The 20098-nt window shown below is 39.6% G+C and overlaps 1 protein-coding gene across 1 annotated transcript in view; it reads left to right on the top strand.

Moving 5' to 3' along the window:
• Nucleotides 1–6306: 6306 nt before the first annotated feature.
• Nucleotides 6307–20098, top strand: part of LOC128407574 (myosin-4-like) — a 39920-nt gene continuing 26128 nt past the window's right edge. The window contains exons 1-19 of the mRNA XM_053376085.1: nt 6307–6409; nt 6968–7002; nt 7376–7595; nt 8240–8383; nt 8474–8630; nt 10158–10185; nt 10413–10524; nt 11026–11118; nt 11278–11341; nt 11440–11538; nt 11642–11745; nt 13781–13919; nt 14674–14792; nt 15403–15552; nt 15650–15820; nt 16792–17101; nt 17953–18026; nt 18132–18219; nt 18739–18856. Of these exons, the coding sequence (XP_053232060.1) occupies nt 7389–7595; nt 8240–8383; nt 8474–8630; nt 10158–10185; nt 10413–10524; nt 11026–11118; nt 11278–11341; nt 11440–11538; nt 11642–11745; nt 13781–13919; nt 14674–14792; nt 15403–15552; nt 15650–15820; nt 16792–17101; nt 17953–18026; nt 18132–18219; nt 18739–18856 (2177 nt within the window). The 5' untranslated portion in view covers nt 6307–6409; nt 6968–7002; nt 7376–7388. The remainder of the gene's footprint in view (nt 6410–6967; nt 7003–7375; nt 7596–8239; nt 8384–8473; nt 8631–10157; nt 10186–10412; nt 10525–11025; nt 11119–11277; nt 11342–11439; nt 11539–11641; nt 11746–13780; nt 13920–14673; nt 14793–15402; nt 15553–15649; nt 15821–16791; nt 17102–17952; nt 18027–18131; nt 18220–18738; nt 18857–20098) is intronic.

Here is a 20098-nt window from a genome sequence, read left to right as displayed (position 1 = left end):
TCATAAAAGATACACCCATTTCCTATTACCTTTTATGGGAGACAAAGAGCTATATTTCCTTCTATCTATAAATGGCAAATAAATAGTCATATATCTTACATTTGCCTCAACAAGGCACCTTAATTACCAGCTCACCTCTTGCCCTCCTTGCCCTATTGCTCTCCAAAACAGATGGCTAATGGTTTTAAATTTTTATTTTAAACAGAGGTCAGAGATCTTGGGTTCACATTCTCACGCATCATCAATGAAAGATCTCCTCCTTTGGAGGTCTTTAAGCAGAGGCCTGACAACCATATGTCAGGAGTGCTCTGATGGTGTTTCCTGCTTGGCAGGGGGCTGGGCTCGATGGCCCCTGTGGTCTCTTCCAACTATATGATTCTATGATTCTATGAAATAAGAATCTAACATAAGAATCTAACATTTCTTACTTTCTAAATCCTTTGCATAATTACATTTAAGCCAATATATTTCATACATTAACATATATAGCTTTTTAGAAGGAAACTTAATAAGAACACTTTCCAAAGCAACCCCCCTTTTCCTGGCCAACTGCTTTTTCTAAAAGCAACTTCTTCAATTTACCCTTTAACCTTTGGCTCAAGTCTCTAATGGAAGACACATGGTATTATTATTTGTTAAACAATGAGTGCTTTTGCAGCTTGATTGTATTCTGTAATTTGTATGGTCAGTGTGACCTTTTGCTCCCAGCCTGTAATTTCCTTTTACAACCCTGAGGTACTTGTCTCCTGCAATAAATCAGGGGGCCCTTGTCCAGGAAGATAAACATATGCCAAACCCAGCTGGTCTTCTGCCTGGCATGAGAGATACAAACATTTGCAAATATATTTTTTAAGCTCATTTTAAAATACAGATCTTGATCTGATGCCTCACAACCAGTCCAGCAGTATATATAGTAAGAGAAAACCGAGTGGGAGGTGGGCAGGGCGTAGCTTTGCCAAAACCTATACAACTTACTCTCACTTTACATTAAATAATAATAATAATAATATGTAGTTGCAACCTTACATGGGTTGAGATTCCTGCATTGCAGAGGGTTGGACTAAGATGACCCTCAGGGTGCCTTCCAATTCTATGGTTCTATGATAACGGAGAGCTGGGAAAACCCACCATTCCCTGGTCTACATTTATTTATTTCCCAACCCTGAGCACAGTGGCTTTCCCTTGCTTCCCACAGCCCAGTCAGCATCCTCTGATTTGCATTATTCTGCCTTTTTGTGCCTGGACCCCTGGAACCAAACACTTCTGTTGAGTGCTGGACAAACTGTACCTTCCTTTCACAACAAAACTAGGTGTAGGGGCTGGTGCAGAAAATTTCCATCTAATTTACTTAAATGATTTATTTTTTAGAGAAACATCCCATTTTACCCACACCACAATTACAAGAGCATAGGCTAGAGAGTGATTCAACATCCTATACTGCAGGACACACAACCACGCAGGGAGAACCGAATGAGATTATGGGATGTGCAGCATGGAACTGACTGTCTCCTCAAGCCACACAAATTTAAGGGTTCTTAAGGGGAACTCTGGTGAAGGGAAGCTATGGAGAGTGCTTTGCAGGAAAAAAAGTGGGACATTAGATAAAACAATGATCTGTTCCTGGGTACAGAAGAACCAACCTTTCCCCTAAAAGGAACAATACTTACAGATAGCTGTGGAAAACACTGTTCAGCGGCGGAGCAAGGAAGGCAGCGTGTTTCAGAGATTGAAATCACAAACCAAAGAATCTAGCGGAGCTTATATCAAATGGCGCCCTTTACTAAACAAGCTCGCTTCAAATTCCTCTTTCTGTGTGTCTCTCTGCAGTTTGTTGGGGTACTTCCTGATGGCCGTTCCCTGCTCTTGTCCTCTGTGTCACTGGTTTATTCTGTCTACTGCTCCAGCTTTCCTACTTAGTTCCACGCTCATTTATGCAATGGGTTGTATGCACATAAGTTTTACTTAGTGTAGTAGGCCCATTGAAATTAATGGAACAAAATAAAACAGTTGGACATTATAAATCCTCTGTGAATCTTCTACAGTACAGAGAAATTTGGAGGAACTGATCCCTCAAAAGAGATTTCTCCTCAGACTGACCACCCACCCAGTGACAGCTGGTTCTAATAAGTTCTGACAGGAATTTGCTTTTACTCCATGCAGCTCTTGTTTAGACAGGCCTTCTGTCTCTTCCTCTCTACAGAGGCCTCCAGATATGGTTTTCAAGGCCTGACACTTCCAGATAATTTCCTAGGAAAATGTATCAAAGGCAAACAGTTGAGACACATAAAATTTACTGCTTAGGCTTATGTTGAAGAGAAAGTCAATGTTAAATGAGGAAACTATTGAGAAAAAGGGGTGTAGGATCTGATGCCCCGGCCATAAGAACAGTACACTGCAGTTTTACTACTCATTCTGTTCCCACAGGAAATCTGGTAAACCAGTTCGGAGGGGGTGGGAGTGATTGGATTGAAGGTACAGATCCCTGACAGAATTCTTGGCAGTCTCACTAAATTACAGCTGCCAGGATAATTTGGGGAAGCCATGGCAGTTAAATGGGGGTGGAACTAAATATAATTTGTTATTGAGGGTATATTCAAATGGATAAAAGTTAGAAGCCATCTTTCTTCCACATGGAGAGCATACCCTCCAACATTTCTCCACGGAAAATAGGAACGTCCCATTCCATAATGATAATTTTACTACAGTATTTATACCCCACACATCCACTCTGGGCAGCTTCCAACATATATAAAAACATAATAAAACATTAAACAAAACTTCCCAATACAGGATTGCCCTCAGACAGCTTGGGGGTTAGATAACTTCATACCCTCCAATATTTCTCCAATGAAAGTAGAGACATCCTAAGGAAAAGTGGGACATTCCAGGATCAAATCAGAAACTGGGACGGCTTCTCTAAATCAGAGACATCCCTGGAAAATAGGGGCACTTGGGGGGTCTGGGAGAGCCTACATATTTAATAGGTTGTATGAAAGTTATAAACTCAGGTATAGTATTTCCCATAATGGATTCAACAACCTAGCCTGGGCCACTAACACCTTCTGAGAGTGACAGAACTATCTGCTGATCTCCGCATCCAATAGGTTCTTTGGGAAACAGGGTAGTGGTGTTTCAAATATTTGGGGCCTACATCATTTAAATGGAGCAACTTGAATTGGGCCCTGAAATGCAGTGCCAACCGATGCAGCTGTTTAAAAACAGGGGTTATAGGAGATCTAAAGGGAACCCCAGTCAGTAAACTGGCAGCTGCATTTTGGACCAGTTGACGTTTCCAAAGTCATCTTCAAGGGCAGCCCCATGTAAAGCACATTGCAATAATTCAGTTTGAAATTTATCAGAGCATGGAGTACAGTTGCCAAGTCATTTCAAGTTCACAATGAGATGCAGCTGGAACTGGAAATAGGCACTCCTTGCCACTGAGACCACCTGAGCCTCTAGTGACAGTGTTGGATCTAGGAGTGTTGGAAAAGAGAACACATCTATCTTTTCAGAATTCAGCTTCAATTTGTTGGCCCACATCCAACCCATCACTGCTTCCAAACACTTGTTTAGCACCTCAGCCATCTCTCCTGATTCAGATGGAACTGAGAGATAGAGCTTCACTCCAAAAGTCACAGTGGTTTCATACTGGTGTTACATAGCATGAGGGCCAAGATGGAACCCTTCAGAATACCACAGGAAAGTTCCCATGATATCATACAGTGATCCTCTGGCCCATAATTACCGTACTTTTCCGTGTATAAGATTAGGGATTTTTTTACTAAAAAATAATGTTAAGGGGGGGGTAGTCTTATACATAGGAGCAATCTCTCCCCCCCATTTTCTTCATTTTGAGGCCTCCAAAATAGGGGGCATCTTATTCATGGGAGCGTCTTATAGACAGAAAGCAGTCCTAAAGATTTTGACTAAACTGCGGGAGGCAGTGGAAGACAGAAGTGACTGGCGTGCTCTGGTCCATGGGGTCATGAAGAGTCGGACACAACTAAACGACTAAACAACAACAACAAAAGTCCTAAAGATAGTAGCAAAACCATGGAAGAACAATGCCCTAAACCCCCATTTTCCTGAGCCAATCCCAAAAGATATCATGGTCAACAGCATCAAAAGCTGCCAAGCGTTCAAGGAGAATGAGCAGGGTTGCACTCCCCCATCTCTCTCCTGACAAATGTCATCAACCAGGATGACTAGGACAATTTTAGTGCCATGACTGGTCCTGAAGCTGAATTGAAATTGACCTGATATTCAGTTTCCTCCAAACATTCCTGAAACTGAACTGCTGCCACATTCTTGAGTAGGGCCACAGGACAATGGTTATTTAACAATTCCAGGTCCAGGGAGGTTCTCTTAAGGAGGTAATGCAGCACTGCTTTCTTCAAGGTCTAAGCAATGGTTCTGAAACATACTAAAGAGTAGCAGAAAGGACCCAAATGTTTGAGATGCATGTGTGTGTGTGTGTGTGTGTGTGTGTGTGTGTGATGTGCCTTTTACTCTGATCAATAGACATCAGAGCAAATTTCACTGCCACCACAAAATTCCTTAGGGGATTCGTAATGCAGCAGGAATTTTAAGCTGTCTGGAACCTCTTAAATTAACTCAAGTTCTATAAGTTTTTGATCTGGCAAAACAGCATTGTGCAGCAATAATGAATGAGAACGAAACATTATTGCATATAGCATTTTGCTGGCAGTGTGAACCCCTGAGAATCTCCCAGCACCACAGCAGTCTAGGTTACTCCACTATGACTAGATGGCACACAGTGGTTCCCTGTAGGCTCAGTCCACCAATGAGGCATGGGGACGTGACCACCTCCAGCTGCAGACTCAGGACAAGCTCAGTTGGGAGGTACAGCAGATCTGTTCCTATCACCACCCGCTGTGTGCCACCACTGTCCGCTTCCCTCCGGGAAGAGGAAGCCACAGCCTTAAGAGAGAAGGCTAACTGAAAAGGCACTCAAACCTCTCCTTCTCTAAAACATTCCAGACTACAGTATTACCTGCCAAGCCTTTTGTTCAAAATTCCACAGGGGGCTTATTGTGTATTGAGCTTCTTTATAAGTGGCATGCTTTTTCTTGCAGATGCTTGACCTTTGTTTTGTTAACAGAGGACTAGATTTAAGAATTTTGTTGTGCCAATCAAGGTATTGCCACTATTGTTGCTCCTCACACACTGTTTTTGGTTTAAAACAAACAAACAAAGAAACATAGGCACAGACCTTGCAAAGGGCGTATTCACTCTCCAGCTTCTATTCAATTCTCAGCCCCTATCCTTCTTAGCCTCCCTAAGGATGTTGAGCTTCTTACAGGCCATTTTATTAGCCACCACCCCCAATCCCCATGTGAAATTGTGGCAGGTCAAATTGGTCCTGCTTAGGATCTTACATGACTCTATGAGAATTCAGCCAGTATGTGACACCCGCCTCTGCATCCACAACCACGCATATTTAGAAGGAAATAAGTTCTGTGCTCTTCTATTGGCTCCAGATATTATTATTAGCTTGGAATATGATCATGTCTTCTGGGGCTTATTGGTATCTAAGGAGGAGTGCAATAATGGTTTTAACAAGGTCCGGAAGGGTTCTTTCCATTAGACATGAAGTGACTTTCTCTTGTACAGTTCTGAGGGAATCAGTATGGGGAATCTTGAAGAACTGCTTTAACCTTGAGGAAATGAACTGACAGCTGACAGTAATGGAGAGGTAACACTTGTTTGTGAAAGAATGTGGCTGCTGATTCCTCTGATGTTACACATTTTACTTTGAAGTTTCAGATTTGGAGTTCTCTATAATAATCAAAAATATTCTGAGAGGTAATATCTACCCAGCCCAAGCTTAATAATGTGCTTAAAATGAAAACTGGTTTCAAACGTTTGTAAGATCATATTCTAAAATTGTAAACTAGCATCCTATCTGTGTGGGTGAAGGGATTTCAGAAGGTTAGAGAATTGATTTGCTCTCTTGCTTTTGAGTAGACACTGTTAATTTAATATGAATTAAGAAAATTAATTCCCCTTGGACCTCTTAACAAGCCATTTCTTGCTTGAGAGATGTTCCATTGGAATATACAGATTTTTCCCTATTTGAGACATTACCACAACCCTCTAGACTAGAGTTTTCTGCATTAGGTATGGAAGCTGGCAGTGGGTGATATAATGTCAGAGGAGGAAAAGAAATTTCTGACCAGCTGACTCCTTGTAACCTTTAGCTAATCATGTCCCTCCCTTAATTAACAGAAAGAGCATGTGAGATCAGGTCTTCAACACATTTGCAACTAAAGAATAAATTATTAATTCACCAAAAATAGAGGCCTAGAATGCTGCGTTGGCAGATGGCTGTGTATAAAGGCTGTAAGGCCCAAGGCTCCTTGATTCTTCACTAGTTCACTATCTCAAGGTAAGTCACAGTCTTTGCTTTGTTCTAAGGAAGCCAGAACTTTTGCCCTTGTTCAAGGCTTTATGTGACTGCTTCTCCAGATATCCTAATATAATGCTGAGTGTCAATAGCATTAATACAGTTGTGGTTACAGTTGCAGGAATGTACATTTATTGGCCTTTCCATAAATGCCATTTTACAGATTTGTTATTGTTCCAAATTCCTCAGATGCAAACTTTAAAAAAAATCCAACATGCCAAAAAAAATGCAGATAAAGTAAATATATAATATGTTTCATAATTAATAATTTATTTGTTTAAAAGTATGCTTATTACTGATAGTAGGGGATAAATGCAAGAACAAGACTGTATTTGAATACAAGTGTTCTTGCTCCTAGGTGGCAATATTAGCAAGAAATAGTAAATAATTTGATTTGCTGTAAAATGCAGTTTTTTCAGTTATGCCCTTTATTGCAAATTCACTGTTTTGGATTAAAATATCAAGGAAATTCAGCTATATACCAAGTCCATGCTATTTTTCGGATTAATTTATTTACTTCTTTCTGTTCACATTCAAAAGATTCAGATCTTAATCTGCCTTCTTAGTGACTGAAGGTAAGAACCATTTCATTTTAAATTCAGCATGCATGAATGGTTACAATACAAATAACCAGTATACTTAAATACGGTGCACAGTGCTGCACAGAACAAACTAAAGCAGAATAAATCCACCACTATTTCACTATCGTTGTCAAGAAGATGTTACAGAATACATCCACAATACAACATCAGTCTGGGGAGGGCCAGAATCTCTTGCTCTTTTAACATTCACAAATGCATATTTTCTTAGTGTGGGACCATAATAAGGAGAATGTAAATGTTGGAACATGACCAACAGTCAGAAATACTGGTGTTATCACTGTCAGTTTCGTTGAGCACATAAATACTGTGGGTGCAATTATACCTTAAACTTCTTTAATTCCTTCAGCCAATCTATAATCATGACCTCAGACTCTGAAATGGCTGTATTTGGAGAGGCGGCTCCTTTTCTCCGGAAACCGGAGAAGGAGAGAATTGAGGCTCAGAATCGTCCATTTGATGCTAAAGCAGCCTGCTTTGTGACAGATGACAAAGAAATGTACATCAAAGGCACTATACTGAGTAGAGAGCCGGGGAAAATCACTGTCAAAATCGAGCAAGATGACCGTGTAAGTAGGAATTTAACCTACCTGTTTCACTGAATGGTTCTTGGTTACCTAGTTGAAGGTTGGCCAGTTTCTGCAGTCTAGGGTACCACTTTGTTTTTCCAGAAAGTGGTCTGGAGACTGGGATTAGTCAACCATTAAAATATTGGCACTATCTAACCATAAATGCTTGGGAATTATGAAGCAAATATGCTAAGTCCTAGTATTACATGCCAACATGTATAGCGCCACAACACACAAAACTCAAAAGAGATGTTTAACATTAATTGTGCTGAGATGAAAGATAAGGAGTTTTGTGAATCTTTTCAACCCTCCCTCCATTCTAGTGGTTTTCGAGTAAGCTTTTAAATTCAGGACAGTATTTGTTGTTGAGTCATGTCTCTGCTGCTTCAGGAACCATTTTAATATTATTATTTTTATGAAATCAACCTAAGTTGGAGTTCATTTAGCACTCCCTCAAAAATATCTTTCAGCCACCAAAATGTTCAGCACTAAACATTAAAATGTGGGGTCCCTACTGGAAATTTATAAATATTAGGATCAAGGTAACACAATCCCACAGACCTCTAGTTGAAAATATGGCCTACTTTCAAAATACTTACCTCTCCCATATTTGTTCATCTTCTCTATAACCCTTTTCCTCCCAGACTGTGACAGTTAAGGAAGATCAGGTTTTTGCCATGAATCCTCCCAAATTTGATAAAATTGAGGACATGGTTATGATGACCCATCTCCACGAGCCTGCTGTCTTGTATAACCTCAAAGAGCGTTATGCTTCTTGGATGATCTATGTAAGTTGAAACTGAATCTGAAGCCTAGTTTGTTTCTTTTTCAATCCATCAACTACGTACCATGATATGCATTGTCTCCTTTTTCTTCAGACCTACTCAGGTCTCTTCTGTGTCACTGTCAACCCTTACAAGTGGCTGCCGGTATATAACCCAGAAGTAGTGTCTGGTTACAGGGGCAAAAAACGGCAAGAGGCGCCTCCTCATATCTTCTCTATCTCTGACAATGCCTATCAGTTTATGTTAACTGGTGAGTACTCAGAAGTTAGTGTGCAACTAGAGTGCAAAGTTCAAACCTACACATTACAGAAATATTTGAGGCATAGAAGTTTTAACAAATTACATGCACCACAGCCCTCATTTTGGAGGGATATACATCCATGTAGTCTTCTTAGCATGAGCAGTAGGACCCATTTGCCAGCATCTCTTCCAACTATCAGTGTCCATCTCCTCAGCCATTTGTTTCACCTTCCTTTTAGAGGTGAGGCTAAACAGGTAAAATTCTGTCTGAGGAGATGGAGATTGATAGTTGAGAGTGAAGGAGAGATGCTGGTTGGATGAAGCTGTCCCACCCTTGCCGAAGAAAAGAGGACTGAGCTTCAAGCATTTCAAAAGGAGCAAGAGAAATGGTTCACATTCCTTCACAATTCCTCCTATGTTGACATCAGTGTCATCACCCGGATTCCTCGCCTAGGATATTATTATTATTACATTTTATTTTTATTATTTTATTACCTCTGCCAAGTTTTAAGTACTGAGATTATTAATTTATCTGCATCTGCTTATTATTATCTTTCTCCCTGTCCTGACCATCCCTCCGAGGTTATATTTATATTTATAATCTTTCAATTTGGCTGGTCTATTCACTTAACCGACCTGGAACAATATACCAGAGAAAAGGCCGCCGCCCATGGGACAGAGGGTCATGGATGAATGATAATCCAGCTTCTACCTAGGGTTTTAATAGGTCATAAGATTTTATGGTAACTATATTCGTAATGTATTTTTGTCGGTGTTTGTCCTTTGATGCTATGGCCTGTCGGCTACGCAAATAAAGTCTATTCATTCATTCCTCCTATGCAAATTGCTTCTTCGGCATAATATCAGAAGTCAGATAAGAGGGTTTGCCTAACCAGCATAGGTACTTTGTAGAGAGGTGCTTTAAGACATTTATCTAGTTATTTGAAGTAGGATCTTGGGTGGAAAGCTGGTGCTATAAGCTCATTGGCTGGGAAAGGTCTTGTTTTCTCCAGTTCCTGCCAACTTTCCAAAAGCAGTCAAGTTGAAGAAATTATTAGGTATGGCACATGGGAGAGGAGGTGGCAAGGTTCATGTTTCTATCCCATGTCCTCTAACGCCCGCTTTCTGACACTCAACTCCTCACCTTCCGGCATCCCCATACCTGAAACACTCTCTACTATAAGAAATTGGAAGAGGGTGACAAGATGCCATTCTGAAGTGATCCTCTTACATATACATAGCACAGTTTATCCGTAGCATGTTTTCAGCTGACTAATCTGTAAGAAGGAGATGGACTGTAGTTCAGTGGCAGGGTACAAGTTTTGCAAGCAAATGGTCAATGTTCAGTCCTTAGTATCTCCACTTGGGGCTGCAAAAGTTCCCTATCTGAAATGCTGAGAACCACTGCTAGTCAGTATAAGCAGTAATGAGCTTTATGAACCCTAGATCTGACTCTTCCTAAGCGGAATCCTCAGATCAGCCGTTAAAGAGTTTGACTAGAAAGAGAACTGACTGGTATCTCCTTTTTACCTTTCAGACCGCGAAAACCAGTCAGTCCTGATTACGTGAGTATTTTTTTTCCAGAATAGCTAATGTTGTAGGAGCGGATAATACAGTCATTGGTTGTTTCCACACTTCAAGTTGTTTACAAAACAAAACAAAATTGAATATGGAAACAGAAGTATTTAATTACTGGCAAACAAGCCAAGGGGGGAAAAAGGAGGGGGGGTATAATCACCACAATAAGAAAGAAAGACCAAGATAATTAGTTTGGACACCTTTGTTCCAACAGTGGAGAATCCGGTGCAGGAAAAACTGTGAACACCAAGCGTGTCATCCAGTACTTTGCAACAATTGCAGTTGCTGGGGACAAGAAGAAGGAACCTCAACCGGGTAAAATGAAGGTCTGTGATACTGATAAAGTTTTCAATGGCTATTTCATACTGTTGTTATTCTGGAAATATCAGTAATGCGCCCTAACTTTAGCAGATGTAAAAATCAAAATTAGCTGAAGACACACAGAGAAAAATGTAAGCGACTTACATTAACCATTTCTTCGATCCACTCCTACTGCATCCCTTCTCTTGAAGGGAGATGTCATTTTAAAGTTTTGCGTAGTTTAACAGAATGCTTAAAGCTGCCATAATGATCTGTGCTCATTTTATATAATATAATAATAATTTATTATCTATACCCTGCCCACCTGGCTGGGTTTCCCCCAGCCACTCTGGGTGGCTTCCAACTGAATAAAAAACATATAGCATTAAACATTAACAACTTCCCTAAATAGGGCTGTCATTTTAAAGTTTTGTGTAGTTTAACAAAATGCTTAAAGCTGTCATAATCTGTGCTCTTCAATGCTTTCAAAGCACAATTTGACAGGAAATTTCTCATGTTGTAATTAGGGGACCCTGGAGGATCAAATCATCCAGGCTAACCCTCTACTGGAAGCCTTTGGCAATGCCAAGACTGTGAGAAATGACAACTCTTCGCGTTTTGTAAGTTCTGACCATTCATTCATTCATTCATTCATTCATTTATTTATTTATTTATGATTTGCTGAATTGTGCAGAAAACCTGTATGTTATGAATTAAATATGTGTTCACTTCCTACCAAATTTGCAAGAGAAGACTTATACCAATGTTCTCTTCACCAGGGTAAATTTATCAGAATTCATTTTGGGACCACAGGAAAGCTGGCATCTGCAGACATTGAAACCTGTGAGTGGCTGCCCCATTTCTACTTGAAAAATAAAGCACAGTATTACAAAGAACACCTTGGACTTTGCTTATTTGTTTTTATATTCAAATTCTCACAGATCTTCTGGAGAAATCTAGAGTGACATTTCAGCTTTCTGCTGAGAGGAGCTACCACATATTTTACCAGATAATGTCAAATAAGAAACCAGAGTTGATTGGTAAGAGGAAGCAACATGGAAATCCATTTTACTGCCTTTATTCAAGCTATTCAAAAGCAAACCAACATAGTTGCTCTTTTTCTTTTTTCTTTTTTGCTTGCAGACCTTATGCTCATTTCCACCAATCCCTATGATTTCCCATTTGTGAGTCAGGGGGAACTCACTGTGGCCAGCATAGATGATGCAGAAGAGCTATTAGCAACTGATGTAAGTCTCTCTGAGGATGTTTCAAAATGATCATTTTATAGTGCCCTAAATGCACATTTGTTTCTCAGTCAATGAGGGGGATCCAGATATCTTTCCCCAAAGAAAGGTTCCTAATTCAGAGTGATTGCATTTGCCCAGCAGTCTAACTTAGCAGATGTATTGAAGCAGTGCTATGTGAAATCTGGTTCTGTGTGGTTATGAACACTTATTGACAGTTTCCACTGGGACAAAACGAGTTACAAATTCATTATTTGCCCAGTTTTCCAGAAACATGAAGTACCCAGAAAGATAAGTACCATAGTAGCCTATGAAAGTGTTCTAAATTTGTCGTGGATAAGCTTAACATTTCACGGCAATAATTTATTACGCAAATTAAGACATTTCTGAAGATACGCAGCAAAAATAATTATTGATTTGGTTTATCACAATATACAATTGGAAATGCGGAATACTGCAAATTAAGCTTTGGTAAAATGCATGTTTGGGAATATTTGGAGGACATTGAGGACCAGTGAGTGATAGAAGGAATGCATTGAGTATTTTAATGGAAATCATTGTTGTTGGTGCTTCTTCTAATCTTACTTTTAACCTGAAGGCAGAAACATCAGGTGAAAATGTCTATTTGACAGTACTGCAGACACTGTGTGGCGACAAGTCAATTGACCGAACCCAATTAAGAGTGATCCACAAATGGAAACAGGTTTCTGCTGTTTCCATTTGTGAAAAGAGCACAAATGACTACTAAGAACTTGAGGAGGAAGAGCCCTTATCTCCTTGGTTACAGATGATCCTGGTGGCCTGCCTGACATAATTTGGTGGTAGGAAGGGAATATTTTTTATTTATTTATATTGGTTAGTTGCTCTTCTTACAGAACCGAGAGCAACTTACGCTAAAACCAATTAAGAACAACAATAAGGATATACTGGACTTCATCCAGTTGCCTCCTCCTCCACTCCCACCTGCTTAACAGGTGACCTGTTTTATCAGATCTACTGACAGTGCTGCTGATCACATCTTAGGCAGAGCAAACTGTGGCTTCTGTGACACAACAGTGGGCAGTCTTACAGTGTCCTATAAGTTCCCTTAGTCTGAGCAACTTTCGTGACAAGGGCAAGATCTTCCAAAACATTCTGTGAGCATACAGTCAAAATATCTCAGTCGCTACCAATAACTGCAGTTGAGATCAGAATATTAAAGCTTTGTTATGAGTCCCTGGTTATTTTTCTATGCATAAGAGATTGTAATTGGATAGTTAGTTACCTGCATCCTAACACAAACTGCATCACTGTTTAATCAATTACAGAAGATAATGGTTGGGATATAGGAGTCTGTAAAATTACAGAGGGCTTTTGCATCCCCAAGTGGTACGAGATGGTCATTGCTGCTAGAGAACAGAATTCACAAGAGTTCACCTTCATTTCCTTTGGAGTGGTGAGGAGAGCTTTAGCTGATTTCACCCTGTAAAAAAGAAAAGAAAAAAAGATTGAGTTTAATTTGAACAGTAAGTTTCTTGAAAATACATTAGAGGGGATGGAAGCACATAGACAAAAATAACCTTGTTGTTGTTAACACTGCTTGTAGATTATGATCTACACGCCTGTAAAGCTCAGAATGCTATTATGCAAGACAAAAAACTAGGAATGGCAGATCAAGGTTTCACACATTGCATAGGGCAAGAAGGATAATGGTGGGATCTCTATTCTGTGGAAAACTGGAATAAAGGGTATCCATTATTTTAGGTCAGCTTTGATGATTTGGGTAAGTGATGGTATCTTATAGGAAATGACATGAAATATTTCTTCCCTGAAAAAAACAGTACTAACTTAGATGTGTGGGTGGCCTTTAACTTTTCCACTTGCAGAACCCACTAATCCACTATAGCATTGTTAATCGTTATTGACAGGTAGGAGTGCTTCTGTCTCCTTTGTATGAATTAAGTGCTCTTCATTTTTTATTTTTGCTTTCAAATGCCATCTACCGTTGGAGACTTCCACAAACTTAGCCTCTGTATATTTTTCATGTTACTCTCTGCAGAGTGCCATTGACATCCTGGGCTTCACTGCTGAAGAGAGGGTTGGAATCTATAAGCTGACAGGGGCAGTGATGCATTATGGGAACCTGAAATTCAAGCAGAAGCAGCGGGAGGAGCAAGCAGAGCCAGATGGTACTGAAGGTAAATGTTATATGGTACATTGTCCTCAAGTCTGCATTATATGTGTTGGCTGTGCTGTGGCCAGCTTTTTCTTTTTCTTTCTTTCTTTTTTTACAATTCCCAATTCAATCTTTATTATTTTTAAAAAATACACATTTATACAACACTCTCTGTTTTTGTTTGTAACAAAAAAGAAAATGATGGCAACTGAAGCAAAGATACTTTTTATACCTCACAATACACATGACACTACCATTTATGGAAAGAAAGAAAAAAGAAATAAATAAAGAGAAAAGAAAAATAAAGAAGAAGAAAAAGTAGTTGAGGTTTTAAAAAAGACTTCCAAACATTGTCATTGTACGTTATCTGTTAAATACACTTTTACCGCACTGTTACTTTTTTCTTCTATTTTTTATCGTATTTCTATGTAGATTGTCAATTACCTTTATATACTACAAGGCTCAGTCTAGGTCTGCCAGGAGATTACCCTTTATACCATGGTGGCTAACTTTTTCTGATGACCAGACTGTATGTAAAAACACGTTCCCAAAGTTCCGCTCCACACTTTAAACAAAATTGTACAATGACTGCATGAAAATATTAAAGCCAATTACATCCTATATGGGTATTATATAAAGTCACCATCTCTACAGACAATTGGACGGCTTTTTTGTGGGTGTAACATGGAGTTTCTGAATGCTTTTGATGACTCCAGAGCTGATGGTGGACTGTATAGAGTTAATATTTGTTTTTGTTTTCATTTACTTATTTCTAGTGGCTGACAAAGCAGGCTACTTAATGGGCCTAAACTCTGCAGATTTGCTTAAAGGTTTGTGCTACCCACGAGTGAAAGTTGGAAATGAATATGTGACTAAAGGACAAAATGTTCAGCAGGTACATTTTCAATGTGATATTTGCTTTTAAACTAGCAGTTTTGTCCTGAAGTATTTTATATATGTAAATGTATGCATTAAATTGATTGTAGGCACACCACAGGCCTCAGTAGGACCCTCGGGGAACGTAACAATATATCAAATCTTAATAAATTTGAAACAATATATTTGGAAAAAACAGAACAATTATAAAGCACTATGATAAATAACAATGCATGTCTAAAACAGGAGCAGATTCCAGCAGACCCACAGTGAAATCTGAAAAGAAAAATGAAAATGTCTCCAGAACAAACTAGCCTCAAGCTTCTTAACACCTGAAAGGCAAAATTGAGTGGTTCTTCCAAACATTTGTACAGGGGAGTTTTGCAGTGAGAACATTACAATGGAGAATGCGCTGTCCTTTGTGCCAGCCAACCTCACATCAAACAATGCTAGTGGTGGGAGCATGGTCTTGCCTGATGAGCAGAGCACTCGGGGAGTACTCATATAGGAAAGATTTCCTGACATTCAAGCCATTTATGGCTTTTAAGGACAAGAATAGCACATGAAAATTAATTGGAAGCAAGTACAGCTCTTTTTTTATAGAAATTCTCCACTTCTTATTGGGATAGGTGTACAATTCTGTGGGTGCACTCGCAAAATCTGTCTACGAGAAGATGTTCCTGTGGATGGTGACACGCATTAACCAGCAGCTGGACACCAAACAGCAAAGGCAGCATTTCATAGGGGTGCTGGACATTGCTGGCTTTGAGATCTTCGATGTAAGTGAACATTAATCCTACACAACAAAATAAAAAAAAACTTTCAAAATGTCCATGCTCATTTAAAAATACAAAAACTATTATTTTGCTTGTAAAGTACAACAGCCTGGAGCAGCTGTGCATCAACTTCACCAACGAGAAACTGCAACAGTTTTTCAACCATCACATGTTTGTGCTGGAGCAAGAGGAGTACAAGAAAGAAGGAATCGATTGGGAGTTCATTGACTTTGGAATGGACCTGGCTGCCTGCATTGAACTCATTGAGAAGGTAAGAGGTGCTTCCTGTTTTAACTCTCAGCATTTCTTGGCAAAAGGCCTGCAATTAAATGAATTTCTGTACTTGAGCAGTTCAACCTATAATTCTGACTTACTACTTAAACAGTTGTTCCTTTGTGGTATTTTTATCCCATACTAAACAAGGTGAGTGGGTGAACCATGCCATCACAAATGATGAGATGGGAATGGCAGAGTCAACAGAAAGCAAGGCAAATGGGACAGGTGGGCATGAAGGGCTGAGGATCTGAGAAGAACGTTGCAGGGCTTAGACAAGTAGTAGATCATGGAAGAGCATGAAGATGAGGTGCACCTGTATACAGCACACCTGCGTGGCCTGATTCTATTCGACAAGGAATTTTCAGAGAGAGGAAGCTGATACAGGGACACAAACAAGTTGCAGTGGAACACAGTGAAAAGATTCAGTAAGGCTAACTGGGCCCAGGATATTAAATAAGTTGAGCAGGGGCTAGGCTTAGCTCATTTCTTGGAAAGCTCTGATGATCATGATCATAATGACGATCATGAAAGTCGTATCGATTGGAGGGTGCCTTTGGTTTAATGTATTCAATATAACCTATCTCTCCAACAGGTTTTTCGAGGCAGTTTACAAACGTGTCACATTTTGCACTCCCAGTGGTCCTGCTGCGTAGGTTAGATTGAATTATAGTAGCAAGCATTTGAACCCAACAGTGTATCTGTTGCATCACACATGACTCCATCCGCCTCTCATATTTGGTGCTTTCGTGACAGCAAAAACTGATTTGCAACAGAAACTGTTGGTTTTGAATCAGTAAAAAATAATAATGCCTTGTGTCATTTAATGTCAATATATAGTTATTAACTTTACATTCAGAGGCAATAGCAATGCTCCAGAATAGTACTTGTGATGCAGAACAGCGATGCATTGTACAGTCCACTGAACAATGTCTGTTTCTCTACATCTGATCTTCTTGTTCCCTCCAGCCAATGGGCATTTTCTCCATCCTAGAAGAAGAGTGCATGTTCCCCAAGGCAACAGACACATCTTTCAAGAACAAGCTCTATGACCAGCATCTTGGCAAAAGCAACAACTTCCAGAAACCCAAGCCTGTCAAAGGCAAGGCTGAGGCCCACTTCTCCTTGGTCCATTATGCTGGCACTGTGGACTACAACATCAGTGGGTGGCTGGACAAGAACAAGGACCCCCTGAATGAAACAATTGTAGGACTGTATCAGAAATCATCCCTGAAATTGTTGTCCTTCCTTTATTCCAACTATGCTGGTACAGATGCAGGTAAGCACTGTTTCTGAAAAGCATAAATCTGTTTAACATATTTTGCTTCTTGTTTACCTCTGTTTGAATCTCTTGATTCAGCCATTCTGATAGGGAATCCGAAGAATTGCTTCGCCTGGGTCCATGTGTCTACATAGCTACACAGAAGCCATATACGTAGCTCCCATTCATAGCCCAGGCTGACATCTTGCTCATCTATTCTAGACGCACGTAGGGAATTGTAAGGTCAGATGAGACTATGTAAGGTCAGATGAGACCTCCGGGTATAGGGCAATATATAAACTCAATAAATTATAATAATAAATAATATGTAGGGGAATAGAAACTTGGCAAGTTTTGGGGATACTGATTCTTGCAGTTTTGGTAAGACACTAAAGAACCAAAATGAAAGTTCTCTTGCAAACTTAAGTTTTAAATTGAACTAAAAGGGAAAAGATTACTTTGGATTTCTGTGTCCGTCAGGGAAAAAAGAGCAGGGTATAAATAATAATATCTGCACCAGAGGTCAGCTTTCCTGCCACTGTTTGTTGTGTCATTGAATTCAATTCTCATAGATATTAGCTCCAATCCAGAGAAAGTTAGTTCTCCCATTAAAATCAGTGGGGCTTAAATTAATTGTGACAAACTAGTTCTACTGATTTCACTGGTATTTACATGTTACTCTTAAATGCAACTACTTCTCCTGGATTGTGTCCAAAAACAGGAAACTCATCTACTACCTCATCTCTTTCCCAGCCATCACAGAGCTAGCTGAATGAAAATGTGTTTGTATGCTATTTAATATCTCAAGGGACAGGGAGGATTCTAGTTAAGAGTACAGCATCTCACACGGCTGCTGTTTTGTTTGAAAGGTGACAGCGGTGGCAGCAAGAAAGGTGCCAAGAAGAAGGGTGGCTCTTTCCAGACAGTATCCGCTGTATTCAGAGTATGTGGCACTTCTTTCAGCTCTCCCCTTTATAGTATAGATTAACAAGGGAAACAGACCTGTGTGCTACTGCATTTAGAACCCATTTCTTTTCTTCTGATACAGGAGAATTTAAACAAGCTGATGACCAATCTGAGAAGCACTCATCCTCACTTTGTGCGCTGTCTAATTCCTAATGAGACTAAGACGCCCGGTGAGTTACTTTGCCTCGTTGTGTTGAATCATTCCTCTATCTGAAGTTGGTAAATTTATTTTATTATGAATAATTTAATGATCAGGCAAACTATATGACTTTGAATGGCTACAAGATCTCCTTGCTCAGGAGTTCATTTTCCCCCAAACATCAGTCTCCCAAGCAAATGTGCCACTTTGATATAAGGCACTTAAGAGCTAAGTTTATTAAGTAGTATCAAAAAGCTTTCAAATTCCCAAGTTTAAACTGTAGATTCCTGCCAAGATTATAAATCTGGCCTTTATTTTATTAATTACATTTCTATACCACCTGTCAGCTGAGGATCACAGGGCAGTTTGCATTATAAAAACACAAAAATACATAACATAGCGGCAAACATAAACAATATTCCCCAATATTTTAGTTAAGTTCTTACGATTTGTCTAGCCATGTCAGGTGACCCATATTTCATGAAATTATAACTCTACCTATAAATTTGACATTCTTTCTTAATTTCCCCTTTCTCCTTTGGTTTTAAAGGTGAAATGGACCATCATCTGGTGATGCACCAGCTGCGGTGTAACGGGGTGTTGGAAGGTATTCGGATCTGTAGGAAAGGCTTCCCCAGCAGAATCATATATGCTGACTTTAAGCAACGGTACACTTTCCTCTAACAATATAAAAAGACTACTTTTTGCAATTGCTGAAGTTGATATTTCATAAATATATTCTTTTGTATAGGCCGTTTCAGCACCTAGTCAGAAAGACCCAGAATTTAGTCAATAACTGCAGAGTCTTTAGAGGAGAGATTGTATAGTTTCATTTTTGTTCCTGAACTATTTGGCCCTCTAAATATTGCTGAAAAGAGAGTAGAAACAAACTGATATTAATGTTTTACTCTATTTTCTTGGTTGTATAAATAACAATTAAACGTATGTAATGAAGGGTGTGGTGCTCTAATGGGGGGGGTGCTTTTAGGAAGTATCTGATTCTCACTTGTATAAGATATAACCATATTGGTTGTAACATATTCAGTTAGATTCTGGGTGTCTTATGGCCACATGGTCTATTACAGTCTTCCTCAACCTCGGCCCTCCAGATGTTTTGAGACTACAATTCCCAGCATCCCTGACTACAGGTCCTGCTAGCTAGGGATCATGGGAGTTGTAGGCCAAAAACAACTTGAGGGCCAAGGTTGAGGAAGCCTGGACTATTAGCTGAATATTCATTTTGACAGATGATTTCTGCTATCAGATTAATACTAGCTGCTTTTTTATATTTATCTGAGAGCTTACTTATTCCTATTGGGGTAGTTCATAGAAGCTACTTGTTATCACTGGGTTGTGCCTTTCACTTCCCCAATGGGACTTCGATCTCCCCTCTTTCCCTGCATATCCTCTAAATCTTTTCTAGTGATTCCCCCAACCCTTTGGAGCAGATTTGGGAATAGCACAAGGTGCGTGTGGTGAGGGGGGAGTTCCATTGCACAAGCAGAGGTCATTACACTCATGCATTTATTTAGCTGGTCCTGTGTTCTCAGTTCATTTTATGGAGCACATGGCAGTTGAAAAATTCAGAAGATGTTCTCTTCTGTATCAACAACTGTTGTAACCCTTTCAACATGGAGAAATGTAGACTGACTCAAAACGTGTTTCAGTTTACAGCAAAGTGTGTGATTGCATCTGGATTATAGCACTTTCATATATTTGGCATTTCACCAGTTGTGAAAAGCTATCGTACAGATGCACTATGATCGCTTTACAAGTGTCTGAGCTTCAGTGGTGACTAAATCAACTCATATTTTTACATGCTACTCGGTCCCCATGTGAATTGGATCTGAGAATGATAGATTTGTCACACATCCTCTACATACACACACACACACACACACACACACACA

The sequence above is a fragment of the Podarcis raffonei genome, chromosome 2, assembly GCF_027172205.1.
Source record: "Podarcis raffonei isolate rPodRaf1 chromosome 2, rPodRaf1.pri, whole genome shotgun sequence".
NCBI classification, from domain to species: Eukaryota; Metazoa; Chordata; class Lepidosauria; order Squamata; family Lacertidae; genus Podarcis; species Podarcis raffonei.
This window is presented reverse-complemented; position numbering and strand designations above follow the sequence as displayed.